At 47.8% G+C, this 16,367-nt stretch overlaps 1 protein-coding gene across 1 annotated transcript in view; it reads right to left on the bottom strand.

Moving 5' to 3' along the window:
- Positions 1-16,367, bottom strand: part of LOC146809136 (IgGFc-binding protein-like) — a 453,503-nt gene that overhangs the window by 100,970 nt on the left and 336,166 nt on the right. The window contains exon 27 of the mRNA XM_085615950.1: positions 8,750-8,891. Within this exon, the coding sequence (XP_085472076.1) occupies positions 8,750-8,891 (142 nt within the window). The remainder of the gene's footprint in view (positions 1-8,749; positions 8,892-16,367) is intronic.

Genomic DNA, 16,367 nt, shown 5'->3' with positions numbered 1-16,367 from the left:
GTTCATCCGAGTTCACCCTACCCTGCAGCGTGCCACAGGGCTCTTCAGTGAGTCCAACACTTTTCAACCTGAATGTTACCCCTCTTTGCTCGCTCATAAAATCCTTTGGCTTCAAAACAGTGTCGTATGCAGACGACACACAAATCGTGGTATCATTTTTTGGAGATCCCAGGGACACTGCACTAAGATTCCAAGATTGCTTGTGCACAGTTGGAAATTGGATGTCCCAAAACTGCTTCAAACTAAACGCAGGTAAAACCGAGGTGTTTCTATTTGGACATGACACCTCTTTCTAGCAACTAAGCTGGTGGCCACGGGAAATGGGCGAAATCCCTACTCCTGTCTCTAATTTCAAAAACCTTGGAGTTTACTTTGATTCCAAGCTATCGCTCGGGGGCAAATCAATGCAATCACCTCCTTGTGTTTTTTCATGATGAAAACCATCAGAAAGATCCTTCCTTTCATCCCATTTGAACTCCAGGAAGCGGTGGTAACAGCGCTTATATTGTCCAGATTGGATTATTGTAGTGGGCTGTTCCTTAACACATGTGCACGCTTTCTCAATAAAATGCTGGTTCTGCAAAGGGCAGCAGCTCGTATTCTGCTTGATATCCCACAACATCAATCGGTGGCACATGCCCTACCAACTTTGTATTGGCTACCTGATAAAAGAAGGATAGAATTTAAGGCCCTCTGCATTGCCATTAAGGCACTTCATGGACTCGGCCATGACTTCTTGGCAAACAAGTTCAAGTGGTATCTTCCAGAGAGGCAGCTCCGCTCAGCAACATCCACAAATCTTGTAGTCCCCAGGGCTAAAACGGCCTCCTGGGGGGAGAGAAGCTTTGTTGCAGGCACAGCTAGATTGTGAAATTCACTCACACTAGGACTGAAGACAGACAACAACCTCCTGGCTTACCGTAAAGCTTTAAAAACTCTGCTTTTTAACAACTAGCTGTCACGTCTCCTCGAACCCCCCACACATATCAGGATGAGCCGCCTATCCTAGACACCTGAGGGTATAAGCGCGCTTTATAAATCCAAATTTCATTTAATTTAATTTGTTTTCCTTTCCAGAATTGCTAGGCTTTCACTGCTTTGGAATATCCGTCCTAAACAGGTGGCCAATCTGAGGTGCTCTGACCGATCGCCCAATGTCACTTGGGCCGTTTGCTCGAATTTGGCTTCAACATTTTTGCTGTTTGTTGGCTTCACTTCATTGGAGACTCCTCAACACTGAGAAGGAGGTACAATGAAACTCAGGATGTTGCTGTTTGTTTGCTGCCCTCACTTTCAGGAGGACTGTAGTAATTGAGACTGTCGACTTCATTTGATAAATTTCCTATCAATACAGCATGATTCTAGTTATACTCTTTTAGGTATATAGTTTCTGTCTTTCAGTTTTTCAATTTTGTGTCACATTTTCACGCATTTTCTGCAGCATTTCATTAACTGATTGTAAAGTAAGTGCAAGAGCTCTTGATAACACATTAAAACAATAACAAATGGACATTACTAGAAAACAACTTGGGCGGCTTCCTATCGCTTGTTGATCAGGGTTAATACCAGGGTGATTGGTTGTGATCCCTCATCCCTTTTAAAGTTTTTCGAACTCACGTAGCCAAACTATTTTGTTGTCTTATCTCATTTTCTCAAGGCATTGAGTGTGTGCCCCACTGACCCAAAGGGCTGGGAAGATTAAGTTAGATAGGGTTTACTAAAGGTGTTTCTCATTTGGACTGCACATTGCTCTTGGTTACACTTCTTTGCAACTCAGTACTTCATTATGCCTTGAAAGCAAATGTGGTTTTGACTTCATTGTGACTAAACACTTTGGATTAGAATAATTTATAGAATATATATGCTAGTGTACTCTGGCGGACCAGCCTCAATTCTGGTTGTTTTGAATGCAAACTAGTTTGTGGTACTCAGCATTATTTGTGTCCGACCCCAGGTAGAACATAAAAGACTAGGGTATAAATATCTGTGAATAAACATCTATTGTTGATTCTATCAATACTGGTAATACTTGGAAATATTCCCCAATACATTGCTGCATGTCTTCTAGCAAACCTAAAACCATGTGGAATGTAGGCCCCCAATGCAAGTCCAAGAGGGAATTTTTAGAATGTGAGACCATCTGGCTGAGCAGAGCATCAGAAAAGCTTTAACCTGAAATAAATCATGTAGCATCAGGAATGGAAGAACCAATGAAGACCCAGGTTACCTTAGACACTGGAAAGTGCCAAATGCCTGACAGTTGTTGCAAGCTTGTGTCCTGAAGCAACACTGCAATTCAGCCAGCTCACCTCACCTCTAGAGGGTGACAGAATATTTGTTGTCTTTGGACAGCAAAGAAGATCCAGTGTGACTGACAAAGGAGCAAACAGACGGGAAAGAATGACCTCTTTCTTGGGCAGAAGTGAGAGTAGGCACTTTATTTCCATATTGCAATGATGGGAATAAAACATGCAGTCCTAAAAATCCTATGTTGCAAAATGTGGAGAAAACAGGCACTCATCATAAAATGGGAAGGCAGGTGGACGTCAAGTCTTTGATTGGGGCTGCCTCCATATAAGGAATGGACCAGCCTTTATGGTGTGTTAACCCCAATGTACCAGCCTGCAGCACAGTCCTTATTCCATGATCCGTCAGACTTAGATCCTAGCCCAATCCCAAATCAAGAGAAACTGCGCCAGTATGGGGGAACTGCTATGGAAAGGTTCACGGTCCAAACAAAAGGGGGTGGTGCTGGAGAGAGATGTTCCTTCGCCATTTGGTAATAAACAGAATCAGGAATAACCCTTGACAAATTGACTGAAATTCAACCATCAGGCAATGGGTATCAAAGAACTAGCCAACTGCCATTATAAAGCCAGGCACTTTACATCTATGGAGTGATGAGAAGATGAAGTACAGGTCATTTTACACACTGGACCCATTCCTAATAGGTAGAAAGTAAAGGAGCCCAGTTTGAGGCAGACAATTAGTGGCTGATGTGACTCAGAAGGAGCACAGAGACATGCAATGTAAAGGCAAAACCTAATTTAGATTGGAGATTAAAGCTCAGCAGAGAGTGCCCAAATAACTTAGCCTTGCACAGACATATTTGGAAATGGCTGTGAAGAGCTGTGAGGATCTTCCTTTAGAAAGTATAAAAATCACCACTCTTTATTTCACAAACCAAATTCTCCATCTACAGAATTGATCACATACTCCTGCTCTTCTAGAAGTATATGGCATGATCTTCAATAGATATTACATTTCTACCCGTCCCAAAGCTGCCATGAGGGTTTCCGGCATGCATGTAGATGTAGAGGTAACTGCTCCATCAAGAAGTTACTCGCATGGCTCCTATGGTCGGATTTGACTGTCTCACTCATTTAATGCGATGGATCTGGTCCACCGCATGCCCGCTCCACATCTGGGTGCCTTAGACAGAGCGGCTCATGTAGTGACACGGCCAGCTGGTTTGTCTTCATGTACTGTATGGTGGGATGTCACAAGTCTAGGGCGGCCGAGGCTCTTTACTACAAGCCCCCGCACATTCTGGGGCACCACTCTCTTAGTACAATAGGCTTAAAGTAGGGCAAAAGCCTTATTTGTCCCCTCTTAATGCAGATGACATGACATCATGCATATGTGGCGGTAAACACTTTCCCTACAGAACATGTCTATTTTAATTACGAGCCGCTTCTTGGTTCACAAATCTAAGAGAGGCCCCACAAATGTTTTGGCCCATGGTCCCACCAAAGCTTCTGACATGCCTGATTGGATGAAGGTCCTGCTTTTTTGGACTTTGACAGAAATACAGCTCCCTTACTTTTTTTTTTCCAAACATATGTTTATTTGCATTGATAATAAACATTACCGGAGGTGAAAACAGTGTTAAGGGATGGCAACGGTGATCAGAACAATCCAGTTCAGCAGTAAGTTCTTGGTGTCCAAGTGATGATCTACCAATCAAAGTTGGAGAGCGTAGCGCGCTCACCAGGAGCACTACGGCATGTTTTAAAGTTCCCGTTTTGTTCTTTTAAGTTGAAATTGTTTTTCATCATTGTACCCTGATTTTACCTGTTATTCACCGCCACATACTTGCACTTTAAAAACTTGAGAGCACCGCGTTTGGAGCGGGCCCCTTCCCCCATCCACGTTGCACTGCACTGCCAGAACGGCGGACATCTTGGGTGAGGGCTGAGGAGCGGAGCGGTCTAGTCGTCACAAGGACGCTAGACCGGTACCTAAGCCGGGTAAACTAGGCGGCCGGTTACTTTGGAGATCATTATTCCGGCAATACAGAGAAGCTCTAGCAAGTTGGAGAGCGTAGCGCGCTCACCAGGAGCACTACGGCATGTTTTAAAGTTCCTGTTTTGTTCTTTTAAGTTGAAATTGTTTTTCATCATTGTACCCTGATTTTACCTGTTATTCACCGCCACATACTTGCACTTTAAAAACTTGAGAGCACCGCGTTTGGAGCGGGCCCCTTCCCCCATCCACGTTGCACTGCACTGCCAGAACGGCGGACATCTTGGGTGAGGGCTGAGGAGCGGAGCGGTCTAGTCGTCACAAGGACGCTAGACCGGTACTTAAGCCGGGTAAACTAGGCGGCCGGTTACTTTGGAGATCATTATTCCGGCAATACAGAGAAGCTCTAGCAAGTTGGAGAGCGTAGCGCGCTCACCAGGAGCACTACGGCATGTTTTAAAGTTCCCGTTTTGTTCTTTTAAGTTGAAATTGTTTTTCATCATTGTACCCTGATTTTACCTGTTATTCACCGCCACATACTTGCACTTTAAAAACTTGAGAGCACCGCGTTTGGAGCGGGCCCCTTCCCCCATCCACGTTGCACTGCACTGCCAGAACGGCGGACATCTTGGGTGAGGGCTGAGGAGCGGAGCGGTCTAGTCGTCACAAGGACGCTAGACCGGTACTTAAGCCGGGTAAACTAGGCGGCCGGTTACTTTGGAGATCATTATTCCGGCAATACAGAGAAGCTCTAGCAAGTTGGAGAGCGTAGCGCGCTCACCAGGAGCACTACAGCATGTTTTAAAGTTCCCGTTTTGTTCTTTTAAGTTGAAATTGTTTTTCATCATTGTACCCTGATTTTACCTGTTATTCACCGCCACATACTTGCACTTTAAAAACTTGAGAGCACCGCGTTTGGAGCGGGCCCCTTCCCCCATCCACGTTGCACTGCACTGCCAGAACGGCGGACATCTTGGGTGAGGGCTGAGGAGCGGAGCGGTCTAGTCGTCACAAGGACGCTAGACCGGTATTTAAGCCGGTCAAGCGGACGCGCAGCGGGTACGCGCGGCGGGTTCGCCAGAGCATCGCCGGAGTCACGCCAGAGTCCAGCCCGTCTGCGCCCATCCGCGCACGGACGGGCCCGGTGGCTCGGACATCTGGCTATAGGCTTACCTACTCCTCAGAAGAGCTGCGCAGTCTGGATAAAGGTGAGAGGGTCCGGACTGCGAAACCCTGATGACTATTAAAAACTACGCTATAACTCGCCCTCATAAGACTACCACCTTAGGCCGGCGCTCTACATTGAGGATTGCCAGCTTAAATACTAGATCACTCCACTGTCATCATGTGGAAGTTTATAGCTTGCTTCAGGACAATGACATCGATGTCCTGACCCTCTCGGAGACCTGGCTGCATGATAACTCGATGCCTGACATCATTGCCGCTCTCCCAGGGGGCTATGATGCCATATGGCATAACCGCCCGGGAGGTTCTCGGGGGGAGGGGTAGCAATCCTTTTTAAAAAGAGTTTGTCAGTTGAAAGACTGTTATCTGAGTCAGTGGACCTAGCTGACCTGCTTGGGGTAAAGATAGCCACGAATAATTTCTGTTGGGTGGTTCTGTCAGTCTACCGTCCACCAAACTCTTCTCCACTCTTTCATGACCTCTTTGGGCCTATTATGTCGGACCTATGTACCCGATATACAAAAATTCTGGTCACAGGAGATTTTAATCTGCACTGGGATAACCCCCACCGGGACTTGGCTACCCGTCAATTGGACACCATAATGGCCACCCTGAGCTTTACACAACTTGTGGATGTTCCAACACATATTAAAGGTCATGTTCTTGACCTTGTGTGGACGACAGACACAAATGCTACTCTTAAAGACGTTGCACCATGCATATGGTCAGATCACTACTTAGTGTCTTGTGAGATACGTATAGATGGCCATATACACAACACATCGTCGGAAACCAGGAGAACCCGTAAATGGGCAGAGGTTGATTTAACAGCTTTGACCAAGGTGCTACCGTCAATAAACCAGTCCTCGGATCTGGAATGTAGTCTGGACCGAGAATACACGGATCTAACACGGAGCTTGGCTCAGGCTATTGACCAGATAGCGCCAGTAAGATCACAGTCGAAAAGGGGACTTGGTAAGGGGGCCCCCCTGGTTTACACCATCATTAAGGGAGCATAAAAGAAAGCTCAGAATCCTGGAAAGAGGTTGGAGGAAAACTAAGCAAGATACAGCTAGGAATCTCTATAAAGCCTCCCTTAACTTATATAAAAAGCTTATTGTCCTAGCGAAAGCAGAATATTATGAGTCCCGACTAAGTAAGGCAGCCAATGTCCAGAAAGAGACGTTTAAAATTCTGTTAGAATTAAGTAAAAAACCTGAAAATTCCAAGTCCCCTATAAATTGTAACTCTTTCCAAGTGTATTTTTTATAAAAAGTGAAGACCATTATTATGGAAATAAAAAGTGGGATGGTAAATGGGATTGCCATAACTTCGACCCCACATAACTCAGTTGACTGCACTATTACAGCATTTCCAGAGCTGGATGTGTTGAGTCTGGAAAAACTGATGGGAAAAATTAAATCTGGCTCTCCAGCAGATCCGTGCCCACCCAGTGTTTTTCGTGTAGCTCGTCCTTTATTGGAGGAATGTATTATTTCCCTCCTTAATAGATCTCTGGAAACAGGCTATCTACCAGTGGAATTCAAGGAGGCACGTGTAAGGCCTCTACTGAAGAAACCTGGCGCGGACCTTGCGGTGCTAAAAAACTACAGGTCTATTTCCCAGCTGCCTTTTCTCTCAAAAGTACTGAAACAACATGTATTAAAGTCCCTGTCCCTGTATCTGGAGTCTCACCATCTACTCCATGAGCGTCAGGCAGGGTTCCGAGCTCATCACAGCACCGAGTTGGTGATGCTCTCGGTGCTGGATGAATTAAGAGGCATGGCGGACTGTAAGAAACCGAGCGCCCTGATTCTGTTAGATCTATCAGCGGCGTTCGATACGGTCAGTTATGCCTTACTCTTGGAGAGATTGAGAGATTTTGGGATCAAAGGCCTGGCCTTTAAGTGGTTGCAATCCTTCCTTTTGGGAAGAACACAAAGGATACAACTGGGGGATGAAACATCTGAGGTAGGGACCTTGGAATGTGGGGTGCCACAGGGCTCAGCCCTGTCCCCACTCCTATTTAATCTCTACCTACAACCTCTGATTGCATCACTGGCCAGCAGGGGCTGTAGAGTTTTTAACTATGCGGACGACACACAGCTGTTGCTGAGTGTCGACAATTCAAGGACCGCACAACTCAATGCTCAGAACATCTTGAGGTACACTGTACAATGGATGACTGAAAATCTATTGAAGATCAATCCAGATAAGACCGAGGTATTGGTGATTCCATCTACCGCCTCACCTTGGAGTGACCTCTATTGGCCAGCGGAGCTAGGCCCTGCTCCAAAACCAAGTATGAATGTAAAGAGTCTGGGGATCAAGCTGGATTGTGACCTTTCAATGTCCAGTCAAATTTCCTCCGTGGTGGGAAGCTGTACAAATATTATTCGACAGTTGCGGAAGTTAACCCCTGTCCTTTCTCAATCAATGATGCGTTCAATCGTAGCAGCGACTGTCATCTCAAGGATAGACTACGGAAACGCTCTCTATCTCGGCCTACCTAAAACTTTGACCAACAGATTGCAGGTCGTGATGAATGACGCTGCACGGCTTATTTTTAGACTCCCAAGGAGAACTAAGGCCTCCCCCCTGCTACACAGCCTGCACTGGCTCCCTATTAAAGAGCGAGTGGAATTTAAGAATTTATGCACGGCTCACAAGGCAGTTTACGGTCAGGCACCAGCTTACATCAGAGATCGTTTGGAGTTGTACAGCCCAGTGAGAACACTTAGATCTTCAGATTCTCAGCTATTGGTCTGCCCCCGTTACAAATTAGTAACGAAGGGAGGGAGAGCCTTCTCTGTATTAGCTCCTCAGCTATGGAACACGCTGCCTGAGGTGCTGCGCAGGGAGGGGAACCTCCTGCGGTTTAGAAGGATGCTAAAAACATTGTTGTTTAAAAGAACCCTGTGCGGAACTTAAACCAGGAAGTGCCTTCATTCTGTGTCTGCCTAGTTTATTGTTTTTTTGACCATCGATTTCCGTGCGCCTAGAGACCTGTAGGTGATTGGGCGCGATATAAATCTAATTTAACAATAACAATAACAACAAAGTGATGGTCGCACAGGGTCCACAGTGTCTCAACTACGGCTACTGCTCAGGTTAAGCCGTCATTTAAACAACGGTTCAAAGCCACAGAAAACAAAACACAAATAATCGCAGCATCCGATATACGCGGAATGCTAAGGGAACTAAAAACAATCAACTAATTCAGGGATCACTCAGTTCTGCTATTTCAGGGGAAGTTAAGGTTGTTGGAAGGAGGGTGGGTGCTGTGGGGGGAGGCGGTCTAATAACCAGGCCCCCTTACCTTTGTTGATGCACTTTATGACTCCATCTTCGTTGGTGCACATCTCTTCATCTGCACAGTTGTGGTCCTCACAGACCAGGTCACCAAGCGGACTGCAGGTGCAGGATCTGGAGCAGTCATCTGCCAGGGTCACCTCACCCTGCTGTGGAGGAAACATGGGCAGCTAGGGTCAGGTTGATGTATTGAAGAGCAGGAGACTGGCACAAGACAGAAGCGAGGGGGGATACGAGGAGGCAGCATTGAAAACATTTAATATAGATTTTATTCAAGCAAACAGCATAGAAAACATAGCCAACAGCAATGTCAATTAGCGTGAGGTGTGCACCATACATTTACATTATACCCATTGCAATGGAACTGGGTGTGGGTTGATGAGGAGGCGGTGTGAACATTAATAGAACAAACTTAGGGCCCAATATATATGTTGGCGGTACGTAAACTCAGTCACAGCTAAGTATACATATTGCCAACATGAAGATCTGCCCTCCTGGTTTATGAGAATTGGGAGGTGACTCCCATTGCGAGGGGGGTCATTGCTTTTTTTTTCAAAAAGAAAATCCAGTTTTGGGATTTTCTTTTTGAAAATTCAAAAAAAGAGCACTGCTTTTTTGCAGGCATGCGTGCACCAAAGAGCAGGTTGCATTGACAGGAACTGGTGTGACAGTGGTTCTTTCCAGTGCTTTACAAATGACTGCCTGCTTGGTTAGCATTTATCAATGTGGTGGGTGGTTCCTTCATCATGGAGATGGAACAATTTTCTCCATTCCCATGGCCGAATGACGGGCCATCCACAAAAATGCAAATGGGACCCTTATTTCACTGTAGTGTAACAGGTGAGCACACACATTATTATTAATATTGTGGAACATAGCACAGGAATTGGCGCAGGACGGCGGGAACCGGGAGTCAGAACCATCCAGAAGGCAAGCTGAGTACGTTTTAATTTTATATATATATTTTAATTAAACCCCTCCCGCCTCCCCATCCCTCCCGCGACGACCCCATTCTCCAACCCCACCATTCCCCCCCCCCCTAATGCCGTCCGCGACTGACTTGGCATAGGGGTGAGTGCTATTGATGTGATAAGATTATATTTGTTGCGCGTTTTAGAGTGAAAGCCTTTGGGGTATAGAGCTAGGAATGTGCGTTGAACGTTAGGAAGCGTTAGTGGCTGTGACGCATTGCATGGGCCTCTGCACGGATAACCTGTGCCACGGCCACGCGCGGTCCACCTTTGTGTGTTTTACTGTATATGCTTTCGAGTTTCGAGGAGTAGAATCGGACCAGCCTCACGCAGTATGTTAAAGGTCTTTGTTAAGATAGGTTGCACCTTGCCTGGAGCGATTATGTACCAGTAGCTAGCAACACTGGGACATCAGGAACATTACATTGTCCTAGGAAACTGAACGTGTTTGTACACCACCGGTCCTCACACGAAAACAGGATACAAATGCTTGAATGATGGAGAGAACTCTGACTCACCGAATGATCTTGGCATTTCCAGAGCATACTAGATTCGATTAGTTTGCCCATTTAGCAAACAAAAAAAAATAACAATGGGGCAAATGAGAGAGAAGGCTGCATTAATAAGCTGTGATAAAACGCGTTAGGTACTGTAATTCAAGTCTATCCCAACTACGTCAAAATTATCTTATTTTCAAATAAATTATATGAAAATGGAGTAAAATATTTCATCTTCTGTGCTCTTCAAAGGCATCACTTTGGTGGGTATGATCTATTCTTATGGGTCTACTTAAGACGCAATAATCAAAGAAGGGATGACCAGCAGCTATTAATAAGCATTAACATGAACCCCATGACATGAGTGATGCAGCCTTCATTCTAAACATCAGATGTGGCAGTAACTGATCTAGCATCGCACCTGCAATTATACAGCCCTCAGGCTGTGGCTTCCGCAGCATCTTGATAAAGTAATGAGTATACCAGTGTGGCCATCGGTGCTCCTCCTTTTTACTGCGTTAGAGCCGAGGACTCTCACAGCCCGCTTCAACCATAATGCTCTCTTTTGGTGGTAAGAAACGAGCTTAAAGCTGTTACAAAGGTTTTGTGTGCCTGTCAAATGGGAGCAGAGCACAATTTGGACTACTGGTTCACGCGTTGCTCTTGTTCCTACTACCAGTCATTGGGTGTGATGACGCTGAGGACAAAACCCCATGAAATTGTGTTAATAACCCAAATATCAGCATTTGTGCATAACACTTCAGAAAAACCCAACACAAATGTTACATACGCACAGGGTGCTGCACCTGTTTTATATAGGTCTATTTATGGCCTCGTTTGAGTTTACGGGCGGGATATTCCATCACCCACATGGCAGATATTCTGTCCGACATATTACAAGTACATTACAGTCAAGACTGATTTGCACATGGCCAGGTCTAAACTGGGGTGGCATGGTGAGCAAAAGAATGATGGATTTAACCCAGATCTCTTGACTGGGGGTGAATGTTTTGATTTGTTCTGCATTCCGTCTATCAATTGTGTGTCTTTTGCTTTCTCGCCCTAAGTGCGCAAGGTATGCCCAGACGTGGGTCCCGGGCTCACTGTGCCACTGGAATCAAGCTATCCTGGCCGAAGAGGGGTGAAACCCCGAAACCGGTCCTAGGATGCTTGTTTCTGGTCCAGGAAGGACCTGGCTTGGCAGTTCGGGCTGGACTGTTCCCATGAGGCACAGGATCAAGACTGATTTGCATATGGCCAGGTCTAAACTGGGGTGGCATGGTGAGCAAAAGAATGATGGATTTAACCCAGATCTCTTGACTGGGGGTGAATGTTTTGATTTGTTCTGCATTCCGTCCATCAATTGTGTGTCTTCAGCAGCTATTAATAAGCATTAACATGAACCACATGACATGAGTGATGCAGCCATCATTCTAAACATCAGATGTGGCAGTAACTGATCTAGCATCGCACCTGCAATTATACAGCCCTCAGGCTATGGCTTCCACAACATCTTGATAAAGTAATGAGTATACCAGTGTGGCTATCGGTGCTCCTCGTTTTTACTGCGTTAGAGCCGAGGACTCTCACAGCCCGCTTCAACCATAATGCTCTCTTTTGGTGGTAAGAAACGAGCTTAAAGCTGTTACAAAGGTTTTGTGTGTGCCTGCCAAATGGGAGCAGAGCACAATTTGGACTACTGGTTCACGCGTTGCTCTTCTTTCTAATACCAGCCATTGGGTGTGATGACGCTGAGGACAAAACCCCATGAAAATGTGTTAATAACCCAAATGTCAGCATTTGTGCATAACACTTCAGAAAAACCCAACACAAATGTTACATACACACAGGGTGCTGCACCTGTTTTATATAGGTCTATTTATGGCCTCGTTTGAGTTTACAGGCGGGATATTCCCTCACCCACATGGCAGATATTCTGTCCGCCATATTACAAGTACATTACAGTCAAAGCACTGCACTTAACAGCAAACAGACCCCTGAGCCTTGGAGTTTTGCAAATGGGATACTCCATGTCAAACATGGCAGATGTCACATCCATCGTTCAAACGAATGGACTTCCATAGCCACAGAGAGGAGCTGACCGCAACAAGGGAACTCATGTTTCCAGGCTATGTTTTAAAATCTTGGTGAACACAGAGCCTGTTGCATGACTCCAGTTCTCCTTCGCTTTATACTGTGATCTGCATGCTGCTATAACAGGCTGGGGCTGGGATCCCCTCTATAGCTCAAAGGTCATACGGCTGTCAATGTGTAGAAAGAATTTCCAAAGGCGTTCAAAATACACTGGTGATTCATCCCTTCATCCTACCCTTTTACACTGCACCGCTGGAAAATGGCCTGCTTGTTACACTGTAGCATACAGAGAGAGCAGAGGTATTGAATGAAGGGAGCAGGCTCGGGGTCTCTTACGAGTGCTCCATGAATGATGATGGGGCCAGTAACACTGCACGCAGGGCCGTTTCTACCATTGGGCAAGACTAGGCGGCCGCCTAGGGCGGCAAAAGGGGGAGGGGGGCAAAAAACATGAGTTTGGGAATCTCTAATGCATTAATCCTTCTAGCCTTGATGACAGGGGGAGAGAGTGATGGTAGTAAAACGGAGGGGGCGGTATTTTTCATTTCTCGCCTAGGGCGGCAAAACACCTAGAAACGGCCCTGACTGCACGTGACAGTTTCTCACCCTTAGGCTCGTCTTCGTGAGATGAACCGCTAAAAATAGGGTAAAACTTGCAGGCATCCCGCCGCCCCACCAAAATTAAAGTTGACTGCCAAATTAATGCTGACTGCAGTATTGGTAATTCATGGAGGGCAGGGCGGTTAATGGGCCATTCTTTGGCCTGTTTTTAATTGTCTGTAAGAGTGTGTTAAGACCCGATTGAAAACGCAACAAAATCTGGGATACTGCGTTCGAGGCTCCCATCTGCCATACTTCTGGCCAGGGCCTAATTTTGGCCAGAGGTTTCCGTGCTCACCACCGACACTTAATCAACAACACCCGCGTGTTTTTTTTAGCACTAGTTAAGGGCACATTCATTTATGTGGAGATTGAGTGATTTGCCCAGATTCACAGGATGTTAAGCGACGCCGAGATTCGAACCTGTTTTCCAGGTCTAAGTCGACAGCTTTGACCGTTACGTCGCATTCTCGCCCCCACGTTTATGGGTATTAGTGGGTGGTTCTTTTTCAGGCGGCGCTAACAGCAGAAATGTAAGGCTGCCCGGGGGGGGGGGGGGAGGTTGCGCAGCGCCCCCCCCCCAAGAGGGCGGCCTCCTTAGTGCCACAGGAAGGCACAGGGGTGGGAGGTCTAGTCCCTGGGTTGCACCAGGGGAGACCCCAGCAGATGGCTGCTTCTGGCGGGGGCGGGGAGGAAACAGGACTATTTATACTGTCTCCGCCCCCTCCTCGCCCTCTTGTCCTCTCGTTCACCTTGGCGCCGACTCGGTCGTGACCTCGGAGCTGCTCTAATTGCGGTGGGTGATCGAGTTTTCTGGGGAGCCGTGGCAGTGGTGCCCCTCCGTCCTGGGCCAGCGCTGTGCGTGCTGAGTGGGGGTCGTGGGGGTGCGCGGTGTGCTCCGCAGCTCCGGGGGTTCGGGCCTCGTGGTCGCGTCCACGTCTTGGGTCACGGGGGTTATCTGGTTGCTGCAAGGTTTCGGGTCCCACCACCGGATCTTGAATGCCAGTTTGTTTTGTTGTTAGCATCATAATCGCTGAATTAATTTTCTCTTCCTACCCCCGTCCCGGATCCTGTCTTGCCTTCGCCGCTTTCTGTGCCTCGATTTGGCGGGCCCACTGGTCCTGTGTTTTGTGTCCGCATCCGGGGTGGCGGGGCTATGGGGGGGGGCACTATTGGGTTCCCTCCCTCCGTCCCGGATCGGGCGTTGCATCGGTGCAATTTTCTCTTGGTCGGCAACCAAATTTTTTCGTTGTGCTGGCACCGGGGGTGTGTTTGGTTGTGGTGATAGCCGACTTGGTGCTGGCAACCTGAGTTCGAGCCTCGAAGCCGTGTTAACATCCCGTCTGCTGGGCAAATCACTTATCTCCCCGTGCCTGCATGTGGCCCTTGCCCCGGGGGGGCTCATGTAAGCGCACCTTTACCTCGGGTCAAGTTTGTGGCCGCAGCAACCTCGGTTTCGGATCCGAGTCACGGCATTGCGGGTGGCAATGTCACGGCAGTTGGGTGTATATTTTACGCTATATAACATGCAATCTATACATATATTAGACAACTTGAATTGTGGGGCTATGTTCATGAGTGCTACCCGGGACTAGGCCCTACCTGCAGCCCGGTCTTTGGTGCGCACATTTGCCCCCTTCCCCGCCCACGGTGTCTCGGCGGGTATGTCATAGCGGGCCTAGAGCAGAAGGGGTAGTCTTCAAGGGCGTTTTGTATGTACAGCGGCAGCTCCGCCCCCTTGCCACAGCATTGCCGTTTACCGCGAGTGTGTGAGTTCTACAACACTTGAGCCATTCCACACACAGCAGGCACAATGCGCAGCGGAGCGTGTTTGCTGCTGTTATGTTGTAACTTATGTTGGGTTGGGCGCACGATTGTTGGGGGCAATTATATTATTCTCCCCGCCTATGAGTGTAAGTGTAAATGCGGCAATATGTAAAGCGCTCCTATTCCTTCGGGCCCATGGCGCACTGATATTCCTGTGGGCCGTTCGCGATGGCCGCAGATTTTGGGGGCCTGTTCGGGGAGCTCGCCCGCGTGCTCACTGGGGGTTGGGCTGCCTTCGGTGTGATGATGCACGGATCTTGGCGTTGCATACGCGGTGACGGCGCTTTGCTCAAGCGTATCACTGACTCGCTACTCAAGAGGCTCCCTGCAGGTCCTGTCAGGGTGGGGGGGGGCACCGACACCTGGGGCTGGGGTATTTAGTGGACGGATATCTTTAGCGCTGGGCGCACGATTGTTTTTCCCTTGGCATCGCTCTCATATGCAGTTTACTAGTCTTGAGGTGATTCCAGGGCACTGTGTGTAAGTTAAGCAGGGTTGGGCCCGGTTAGTACTTGGATGGGAGGCCTGTTTTGTGTCTCGGCGGGTATGTCATAGCGGGCCTAGAGCAGAAGGTGTAGTCTTCAAGGATCTATAGGGTGACCATTCTGATCTGTTGGCGTTTTGTATGTACCGCGTGAAGCTCTGCCCCTTTGCCACAGCATTGCCGTTTTACCGTGAGAGTGTGTGAGTTCTACAGCACTTGAGTCATTCCACGCACAGCAGGCATGATGCGCAGCTGAGCGTGTTTGCTGTTGTTGGTAGTAACTTTATTTTGTGTTGGGCGCACGATTGTTCATCTCGTGCAACGCACTATCGATCAAGGAAGCGGCGAGGCTTGCCAAATTATGTAATAAAGGAAGATTTGCATTGTGCCACGACTGTCTACCGCTCATTATCGATCATTGGAGGGGCACGATGTTACGCTATCGGCTCGGGGGAATCTGCAAGGCTTGTTAGTGTTGCTCTTTAGGCCCTTTGGGCTTGCTGAGGATCGTGATTAGCGCTAGTCAGGCAACCTCGCACACGCAGCCGGCTCCTCTGGAATTTGCACGTTCATGGTTCATCTTGAAAGTTAAGCAGGGTCAGGCATGGTTAGTACTTGGATGGGAGGCCCAAAGGGGAACACCATGATGCTGCAGCCTTGGCAACGAGTGTAGGGCCTATTTTGCGGGCGAAATAGTTTCTTAAGGCAGGCAGCGCTATGTTACTGGGGGGGTCACCCCTAAAATCCTAAAATTGCGACTCTTGCAATTTTGCTAGTTTGGAAACATATTTTATATGTATTATAGGGACGCATTTTCTTGTGTATGGTCAAAGGCATTTAGGGAAGGGGGCTAACGCTGGTGTGCGGCGGGACAGGGCTTATAACACCCGCCCGGCTTCCCCCTCCCACAGAATGGACATAGTGGGGAAACACAGGCGCGCAGCAGGGGTGTGGGGCCTTCTGGCGGCCTGAGGCAGCTAGCCTATATAAGCGCGCCGCTCGCAGGTGGTAAGTGCCGGTGAGCTACCATGGTTTATTTAAATGCCGTGCGAGGGCAAGCTCGCAGAGCTGTCCTCTTTCACCATGTTCGTCTTTCAGCACAAGATCAACACTGTTCGGTCTCCTCTCCTGCGGGTCGAGCATAGTACTCGT

The sequence above is a fragment of the Triturus cristatus genome, chromosome 7 (assembly GCF_964204655.1).
Source record: "Triturus cristatus chromosome 7, aTriCri1.1, whole genome shotgun sequence".
NCBI classification, from domain to species: Eukaryota; Metazoa; Chordata; class Amphibia; order Caudata; family Salamandridae; genus Triturus; species Triturus cristatus.
This window is presented reverse-complemented; position numbering and strand designations above follow the sequence as displayed.